At 39.2% G+C, this 11,107-nt stretch overlaps 1 protein-coding gene across 1 annotated transcript in view; it reads right to left on the reverse strand.

The window, feature by feature from the left end:
- CPO (carboxypeptidase O) overlaps positions 1 to 10,138 on the reverse strand; it is a 51,565-nt gene extending 41,427 nt beyond the window's left edge. Inside the window, exons 1-3 of the mRNA XM_088457201.1 lie at positions 10,059 to 10,138; positions 3,323 to 3,398; positions 976 to 1,100 (exon numbers count right to left, since the gene is read on the reverse strand). Of these exons, the coding sequence (XP_088313327.1) occupies positions 976 to 1,100; positions 3,323 to 3,398; positions 10,059 to 10,138 (281 nt within the window). The remainder of the gene's footprint in view (positions 1 to 975; positions 1,101 to 3,322; positions 3,399 to 10,058) is intronic.
- Positions 10,139 to 11,107: the final 969 nt, after the last annotated feature.

An 11,107-nucleotide genomic window follows, 5' to 3' on the forward strand; every position in this document is an offset into this window, starting at 1 on the left:
GGAGGCAGCAGTGGGCGTCCCTATGCTGGATTATACTTTGGAAGATATTAGCATATTTTTTTGCAAATTCCAATCCGTCATAGATCGCAGTTGCGATTGCATAAGCGTAAATCCCTGAATCAGGCTGATAGTTTGATTAGCGTACTTCGTATAAGCGTACATGAGAGGTACTCGTTGCACACACAGGCCCTGATTCAGAGCCGGACGCTCTGACAGAGCGCTTGCTCTGAATCAGGGCCGTCCTTCCTAATTTTAGAGCGGCCTCCTGGCCGCTCGCATAGCTGTGGATGACCACCCACAGCTATAGTGAGCGGCCAAATAGATGGTCGCAATGGTCAAGACCATCGCGACCTTCGGGCTTGCGACGAGACCCTTGTGGTAGGGTCTCGTTGCCGCAAGCCCTGGAGTGCTTTCGGTAGGCGTTCCCATGCCTCCGTCTGGGCAGCCACGCCCCCGGCACGCCCACCAAAGGGGGCGTGCTGTCACTCACCTTCGACAGCACGCCCCCTTTTTTAGCGAGACCCATCCGGTCTCGCACATGCGCACGACGGAGCCGGCTCCATCGTGCGCATGCGCACTTGGCCAACATCGACCCGCTTGCGAGCGCTCAGTGCTCGCGAGCGGGTCTGAATTAGGCCCACAGTCTCTCTGAACAAAAAATAATAAATAATAATTTTGGATAATTATAAATTGTGTTGTAGGAACAAATCGTCCAATTTTTTTTTTAATCGGATGTAATGAGAAACCTTCTAATATTTCACTTTATGCATTTTAAGAACAACACAGGACACCCAGTAACACAATATTGCAGAGCCTGTAAGAGTGACTTGTGTGCTGTGCAGCCCCATACAGCCCCCATACAGCCAGCACAGCAGCGATATAATCTCTCTACGTCAATGTGTCACTCCGCATGACTGACATCTCATTTAAACTAGCGAACTGCTATATACACTGAGCTGGCGTCAGTCCACTTACTGAAAAGATAGAGCACAGTGAAGCAGGTCCTCTTTCACGGACTGTAAATCATTGGATGGGATCCTGACATGTACGACACGCCTGACAGTGATCTCTTCCGGCTGCAGTGGCCTCCAAAGGTCCAGCTGTTATTAAAGAACAGTCATAACATTAATGACTCACACGATACTCAGTGTATGAAATGAGCGCAGCGCACAGCACGTGATGCCGCCAGTTAATGTTCATTCGTTTGCAAAATGAAAATGTACATGCATACAGTATAGGTTTACATGACAAGCAATGAATGAGTATCTGTGCTATCTCACTGGTTCTGTGTATAGCACATACATATTACGCAGCACTTTACAGAGAATACTGTATATCACTCACATCAGAGCTTACACTCACATGAGAGCTTACACTCACATCAGAGCTTACTGTATATCACTCACATCAGAGCTTACACTCACATCAGAGCTTACTGTATATCACTCACATCAGAGCTTACACTCACATCAGAGCTTACTGTATATCACTCACATCAGAGCTTACACTCACATCAGAGCCTACTGTATATCACTCACATCAGAGCTTACTGTATATCACTCACATCAGAGCTTACATTCACATCAGAGCTTACACTCACATCAGAGCTTACTGTATATCACTCACATCAGAGCTTACACTCACATCAGAGCTTACTGTATATCACTCACATCAGAGCTTACACTCACATCAGAGCTTACACTCACATCAGAGCTTACTGTATATCACTCACATCAGAGCTTACACTCACATCAGAGCTTACTGTATATCACTCACATCAGAGCTTACACTCACATCAGAGCTTACTGTATATCACTCACATCAGAGCTTACACTCACATCAGAGCTTACACTCACATCAGAGCTTACTGTATATCACTCACATCAGAGCTTACACTGTAAGGGCCTGATTCAGCAGGGAACGCAGTTGCTTATACGCACGCAAGTGGTCAATTGTTACGTACTGCGCATGTAAATGCATCGCAGTGTGCGTGAAGTAGCCACTGCGCTCGGGACTGCGAATGCAGAGGATATGCAGATGCATGGCAGAGTTATTGAAAGGAAGTCCCATGTTCCATATGGGGGTGGTTTTGGGGGGGTGGTCGGGCGAACGCAGGCGTGCCAGTGCGTTTCAACGGCATTGCATGGGTGTGCATAAATTAGCCGCTGCGAAACCCATACGCTGCCTGAAGACTCATAGCGTGCGCTGAATTCAGCAATTCCCGACTAAGGTCTGGGCTTCTCTAACTGTCCGATGTTTCTCGATGTTACCAATTGTTCCTCTATATTGTTAAAGTGTAAGGATGTGAGTAAGGGGAAGTGGGCGTCATTATGTTAGGCTGCGATCGCAATGCGAATGCAAACCTTTACATATAACTGCTGATATTAGCAACTGCGTTGCGTACGTATAAGCAGAATAGCGATCCGTAGTGAATCAGGATCAATATTTCCTATCACATGGACACACACACACATTGGAGTTAAGTTTTTTCAGAATCCAGTTATCAGAATGTATTTGGATTGTGGGAGGAAACCAGAGCACCTGTAATAAGCTCCCACAATTCTGGAAAGAACATACAAACAGTAAACATGGTCCCCTGAAGCCAATCTTGCACCCACAGTCTTCCGCATGAGAACAGAGGCGAAAGAAAATTGGAAGTGCACTTTATGGGTTGTGCAAGTATAGGCATTTCACAGTGCCGTTAAACAAATGCATATTATATACACAAGAATCTAACAACTCAACACAAAGAGTGTTGGCTTATTGTAACAAGTATTTTTGTTGCTTTATTCTCAAATGTAACTTTTGGTTCTCCCTCATCTAGCAATCATGTGTTTGCCCCTGGGCAGTAGTGGAACCTGTACAGCATTTTACATCAGACATCAGTGCATCGTACTGCAGCCATTTAGATCAGCCAGGTAAGATCATTACTTTTCATTTACAAAAAGCAGGCATGCGAGGGTCCGGAAGGTAGGCTGTGGCTTTGCGTAGGGCAACAATAACTTGCACTGGCCAATCATCATAATCAGCAGTAGCACGTATTTGCACCTGCCCTCGGGCACCCGCTATTGCTATAGTTCTGACTAACATATATGCATCTCTGTGCAGTTCTGCAATTATGAAAACACCCCTTACTGTACTCGGTCTAGTTATAAGGTCCCTTCTCTCCCCTATCCCACCTCTCAAGCTCTTGCAAGTGTCAGATGTGACCTAATATTCGTATATGCAAAACCAATTAGCATTTTTTGCAGCAGCCTCTTAGTCGATTGTAAATGTCTACGTTTTGCATCTTGAATTTCCAGCTGTTATTGTTACTACTGACCTGTGGTGACTGACATATCTGCTGTAAGCAATGAACTTGCTCCTTGTTCTGTGGGATGATTTGTAAAACCTGGTCCCTAAAAAGTAAAAGTCATTGTAAGTGCAGAGGTAATACATCTATTTATTAGTACATCTACGCATTTTGTCATGGAAAGCTGATTTGTACTGAAAGGATTTAATGAGAGTCCTTTAACGCCATAGTCTGAATAAGAACTTTATGGTGGATCCTCCCCAGTAACCGCTAATGATAGCGAATCCTTTATGAATGATGCCTTACTTATGTAATAATTCTAACGACCTTGAGAATTTCTACACGATTCCTTTTCATCTCTCCTCAGATCTTAAATTCTCAGGCACCGTAATCTCTGCTTGAATTGATTTTTATTTTCAAAAAAGAGAAGAGTCCTTAACCCTCTAAGGGAACAATTAAAGTGCTTAATACGCAGCACTAAAGTTTAGTGTTAAATCTGAGGCATCTGCCAGTGAGAATACGGTTTAAGTGGTCTTTACAAATTAAAGATTTTATAGCATCTTTAGACAGGTTCTGTAAAATATGGATGTACTGTCTTCACCATGACAGTCTGCTGCAGCTCCCATACACACTGCCCTAACTACAGATATTTAGTAGTTGTACATAAGATTAAACTAACCTTACTTTATTATAAATACTCCAAGTCTCTTCATGTGAGTGCTTCATAACTAACAAGTAACAAAGGGTAGAGAAGTTACAGTTACTTCTCGCCGCCACCAATTCTCCAATGGCCCAATGTACTGTAGTTAGCATTCCTTTCCCGCACCTTAAGTAGGTGAACACCCCTTTCTGATTTCCCTCTTTGACTTGCTCATCCTTTAATTTTGGTCTCCCTCTTTGTATTCTTTCCACAACACTCATCTTTTCTCAAACCACAAAGTTATTTACTCATCTTATTGGATTTCCATGTCTTATACTGTACTTATTGCAATCTTCACCCCTTTCCCTCCTGGCTTTGAGATACTACATCACTACCCAGGCTCGTGTTCCTATTGGCTGGTGTCAGCCGATATCTCCAAACCAGGTGAATAAAAGAAAAAGCTTATCTACAATAAAGACATGAAGGTAAGAGGTCAGCTTATTAAACGGAGGGAAATGTAATATGGCGAAAACAGAATGACCCTACACACACCATTGCCATCTTTTCCAAATAATCCAATTAAAGGTGTAGATTGGAGCCATCTGCCAGCCCATCACCAACAACTCAATGCCTAGATGGGGGCCAACTGCCAGCCCATCACTAACATCTATACTATCTACAGTATATCTAAAGTCATGTATGGTGGAATATAAATAATTAAAGCTATGTATGGTAAAAATCTACATTTACATGATGTAAGGAGGGATATCTATAAGTAGAGCGATGTATGGTGGGATATCTATAAGTAGAGCGATGTATGGTGGGATATCTATAAGTAGAGCGATGTATGGTGGGATATCTATAAGTAGAGCGATGTATGGTGGGATATCTATAAGTAGAGCGATGTATGATGGGATATCTATAAGTAGAGCGATGTATGGTGGGATAAAAAGGGATGTTTCCAGGCACACCCACCAGCAGCTGTAAGAATGTAGTGTGGTACCTTCTATTTTATCTACTGGGGATAAACCAAACAACCATAAAAATTAAAACAGCGCTTGGGATGGTACGTAAAATCAAAGATAATACTAAAAAACTTAAATAAAATAAAAATAAATAAAATAAATTGGACTTTCTGCAGACTAAATAAAATGTAGTAATATTTAATTGTACATAAATTGAACAAAATAAAATACATAGAAATTATACAAATGGCAACAAAACAACTATCAGGTACTCTGTTTTAATACCCAAGACAGGAATTAGCAGTGCCCTTAAAGACAGATATAGTCAGTTCACCTCAACTATGACGATGATATGTCCAGCTATAAGGAATGGGTGATGCTTAATGGATAGTGTCCAGGTTGAGTCCCATAGGCAAAGAGGTCCCTCACTGAAGAAGGGCTCTTAGCTAGTCCTGGACTGATGAAACTGGATAAAAGTCCCAATGTAGCTAGTGAACTAAACGCCTTTGGTGGTGAAAGCAGTGCATCCTGGGAGTATACCTGTACAGCAAACTAACGCGTTTCCTGTGATATATCCACATTTATACAATTGCTATGTATTATTATTCAATATATGTATGATTAACTATTGCTACATTTTATTTGGTCTGCAGACATTCCAATTTATTTTTCAATATATTTTTATTTTTATCTTTGATTTTACATCACATCCCAAGTGCTGTTTTCTTATGGATTATTGGTGGAATAGCTATAACTAAAGTGACGTATGGTGAAATATCTATATTGAAAGCGACGTATGGTGGAATATCTATATTGTAAGCGACATATGGTGTAATATCTATATTGAAAGCGACGTATAGTGGAATATCTATATTGAAAGCGACGTATGGTGGAATATCTATATTGAAAGCGACATATGGTGGAATATCTATATTGTAAGCGACATATGGTGTAATATCTATATTGTAAGCGACATATGGTGTAATATCTATATTGTAAGCGACATATGGTGGAATATCTATATTGAAAGCGACATATGGTGGAATATCTATATTGAAAGCGACATATGGTGGAATATCTATATTGAAAGTGACGTATGGTGAAATATCTATATTGAAAGCGACGTATGGTGGAATATCTATATTGTAAGCGACATATGGTGTAATATCTATATTGAAAGCGACGTATGGTGGAATATCTATATTGTAAGCGACATATGGTGTAATATCTATATTGAAAGCGACGTATGGTGGAATATCTATATTGAAAGCGACATATGGTGAAATATCTATACTTAAAGCGACATATGGTGTAATATCTATATTGAAAGCGACGTATAGTGGAATATCTATATTGAAAGCGACATATGGTGGAATATCTATATTGAAAGCGACATATGGTGGAATATCTATATTGAAAGCGACATATGGTGGAATATCTATATTGAAAGTGACGTATGGTGAAATATCTATATTGAAAGCGACGTATGGTGGAATATCTATATTGTAAGCGACATATGGTGTAATATCTATATTGAAAGCGACGTATGGTGGAATATCTATATTGTAAGCGACATATGGTATAATATCTATAATTAAAGTGACATACGGTGGAATATCTATATTGTAAGCGACATATGGTATAATATCTATATTGAAAGCGACATATGGTGAAATATCTATACTTAAAGCGACATATGGTGGAATATCTATATTGTAAGCGACGTATGGTGTAATATCTATATTGTAAGCGACGTATGGTGTAATATCTATATTGAAAGCGACGTATAGTGGAATATCTATATTGTAAGCGACGTATGGTATAATATCTATAATTAAAGTGACATACGGTGGAATATCTATATTGTAAGCGACATATGGTGTAATATCTATATTGTAAGCGACATATGGTGAAATATCTATATTGAAAGCGACGTATGGTTGAATATCTATAATTAGAGCAACATATGGTGTAATATCTATATTGAAAGCGACGTATGGTGGAATATCTATATTGAAAGTGACGTATGGTGAAATATCTATATTGAAAGCGGCATATGGTGGAATATCTATATTGAAAGTGACATATGGTGTAATATCTATAATTAAAGCGACATATGGTGGAATATCTATATTGAAAGCGACATATGGTGGAATATCTATATTGAAAGCGACATATGGTGTAATATCTATATTGAAAGCGACGTATGGTGGAATATCTATATTGAAAGCGACATATGGTGTAATATCTATATTGAAAGCGACATATGGTGTAATATCTATAATTAAAGTGACATACGGTGGAATATCTATATTGAAAGTGACGTATGGTGTAATATCTATATTGAAAGCGACATAGGTGGAATATCTATATTGAAAGCGACGTATGGTGGAATATCTATAATTAAAGTGACATACGGTGTAATATCTATACTGAAAGTGACAGATGGTGTAATATCTATAATTAAAGCGACATATGGTGGAATATCTATATTGAAAGCGACGTATGGTGGAATATCTATATTGAAAGCGACGTATGGTGGAATATCTATATTGAAAGTGACCTATGGTGTAATATCTATATTGAAAGCGACGTATGATGTAATATCTATATTGAAAGCGACGTATGGTGTAATATCTATAATTAAAGCGACATATGGTGTAATATCTATATTGAAAGCGACATATGGTGGAATATCTATAGTTAGAGCGACATATGGTGGAATATCTATATTGAAAACGACGTATGGTGGAATATCTATATTGAAAGCGACGTATGGTGGAATATCTATAGTTAGAGCGACATATGGTGGAATATCTATATTGTAAGCGACATATGGTGGAATATCTATATTGAAAGCGACGTATGGTGTAATATCTATAATTAAAGTGACATACGGTGGAATATCTATATTGAAAGCGACGTATGGTGGAATATCTATATTGAAAGCGACGTATGATGTAATATCTATATTGAAAGCGACGTATGGTGTAATATCTATAATTAAAGCGACATATGGTGTAATATCTATATTGAAAGCGACATATGGTGGAATATCTATAGTTAGAGCGACATATGGTGGAATATCTATATTGAAAACGACGTATGGTGGAATATCTATATTGAAAGCGACGTATGGTGGAATATCTATATTGAAAGCGACATATGGTGGAATATCTATAGTTAGAGCGACATATGGTGGAATATCTATATTGAAAGCGACGTATGGTGTAATATCTATAATTAAAGTGACATACGGTGGAATATCTATATTGAAAGCGACGTATGGTGGAATATCTATATTGAAAGCGACGTATGGTGTAATATCTATAATTAAAGTGACATACGGTGGAATATCTATATTGTAAGCGACATATGGTGGAATATCTATATTGAAAGCGACGTATGGTGGAATATCTATATTGAAAGCGACATATGGTGGAATATCTATAGTTAGAGCGACATATGGTGGAATATCTATATTGTAAGCGACATATGGTGGAATATCTATATTGAAAGCGACGTATGGTGTAATATCTATAATTAAAGTGACATACGGTGGAATATCTATATTGAAAGCGACGTATGGTGGAATATCTATATTGAAAGCGACGTATGATGTAATATCTATATTGAAAGCGACGTATGGTGTAATATCTATAATTAAAGCGACATATGGTGTAATATCTATATTGAAAGCGACATATGGTGGAATATCTATAGTTAGAGCGACATATGGTGGAATATCTATATTGAAAACGACGTATGGTGGAATATCTATATTGAAAGCGACGTATGGTGGAATATCTATATTGAAAGCGACATATGGTGGAATATCTATAGTTAGAGCGACATATGGTGGAATATCTATATTGAAAGCGACGTATGGTGTAATATCTATAATTAAAGTGACATACGGTGGAATATCTATATTGAAAGCGACGTATGGTGGAATAGCTATATTGAAAGCGACGTATGGTGTAATATCTATAATTAAAGTGACATACGGTGGAATATCTATATTGTAAGCGACATATGGTGGAATATCTATATTGAAAGCGACGTATGGTGTAATATCTATAATTAAAGTGACATACTGTGGAATATCTATATTGAAAGCGACATATGGTATAATATCTATAATTAAAGTGACATACGGTGGAATATCTATATTGAAAGCAACGTATGGTGGAATATCTATATTGAAAGCGACGTATGGTGGAATATCTATATTGAAAGCGACATATGGTGGAATATCTATAGTTAGAGCGACATATGGTGGAATATCTATATTGTAAGCGACATATGGTGGAATATCTATATTGAAAGCGACGTATGGTGTAATATCTATAATTAAAGTGACATACGGTGGAATATCTATATTGAAAGCGACGTATGGTGTAATATCTATAATTAAAGTGACATATGGTGGAATATCTATATTGAAAGCAACGTATGGTGGAATATCTATATTGAAAGCGACGTATGGTGGAATATCTATATTGAAAGCGACTTATGGTGTAATATCTATATTGAAAGCGACGTATGGTGCTCTTATTGGACAGGTTACAACAATATTCATTGCAGCGCACACGCACTATCTAGCTGCCAGGGGAACCTGCTGCCAAGGACGCACATGACAGCATAGTGACAGATGGTTTGGGACAGAAGTGTAATGTGGTATTAGACATACATGTCATGCAGCCGTATACATATTTGGAAATGTGCATCCAGTGGTGTATAAATAATCGTTTTATATAAAAATGACATGACCCCCATTTGTTTGTTACTATTCCCCCAGGATTTATACCACAAATGAAAACTTTAACAAAACAGGTTCCAAGTTTTCCATTGCTATTGCACCCCTGATCCCCCCCCCCATCCCATCCCAAGCACGACTAATAATGAATATCTATGGCATAAAACATCTAGGGGTCTATGTACTAAGCAGTGTTAGGAGAAAGAGTAAAAAGTGATAAGGTGCCAGCCAATCAGCTCCCAACTGTCATTTTTCATACACAGCCTGTGAGATGACAGTTGGGAGCTGATTGGCTGGCACCTTATCACTTTTCACTCTTTCTCCTAACACTGCTTAGTAAATAGACCCCCTAGTAATGCTTCCCATCTGAGATACAACAGAGAGAAGGATATAAATCCTTACCTGTCACAGTTTATCTTCATGCCCAGCACCTGCAGGATCCGGATTCCCAGAACAGCGACGGCCCACAGCTGGAGATACATCTTGCTGAAGCTGCAGAAAGACACAAACAGACGCCACACTGCTGGGTGCTGACTGGACTGTGGCAGAATGATCACTTGTCTTGTACATTACAGGGGAAGATGGTCACTTATTAGCAGAATTATTAACTGGCACTTATCTGAGAAACTGTGCGAGATTCCCAGCGAGGGCTTCACTGAGGGCGAGAGCAGTTTAATCCCTGCTCTGTAGTGGCACCAGACGTCCTGGCACACCGATGTGTCATTGTCCTTGTTTAATTTAACTTGCATTGTCTAGATCCTTAATAGGACTGGTCATTTGCTGTAATGAGAGATGAGCTGTGCACTCCAACAAGAGGGATTTACACCTTGTAGCTGTTTTAGAAATGAACAAGCCTGATTGGGATGAGCTGTATAGAAGCCAAACAGGACTGCATGTATACTACTGATGGCACCAGATTATGGGGTCTAGTTACTAAGCAGTGTTAGGAGACAGAGTGAAAAGTGATAAGAAAGTGATAAGGTGCCAGCCAATCTGCTCCCAACTGTCATTTTTCAAACACAGCCTGTGAGCTGACAGTTAGGAGCTGATTGGCTGGCACCTTTCTTATCACTTTTCACTCTGTCTCCTGACACTGCTTAGTACATAGACCCCTGTGTCAGGATTACATCTATCCTGAATGCAGGATTCTTATGAAAAACGTTTTCCTGGGGAATGTCTTGGGTGAACAGTAGCCATGATGTAATATCTGGGTCATGGGTGTGTAACTAGAGTTTCAGCCTATTCTGTGTTGTACAAGTGCCGAGCGGACGCCATTTCCAGTGATACATTTTGTACTATGTATGAGGTAGGTATAAGTGACGATATTAGTGAAGGCGACTGTGCTAATGGATGGATAGTTGTGGGCGGTTTGATCCATGCGCAGGTGCTAGACCTCCATTTGCGGCTGGTTTACGGAATATCTGCAGAATTGCATGGTGCCACTATGAGAG

The sequence above is a fragment of the Taudactylus pleione genome, unplaced genomic scaffold, assembly GCF_031769625.1.
Source record: "Taudactylus pleione unplaced genomic scaffold, aTauple2 ptg000746l, whole genome shotgun sequence".
NCBI lineage: Eukaryota > Metazoa > Chordata > Amphibia > Anura > Myobatrachidae > Taudactylus > Taudactylus pleione.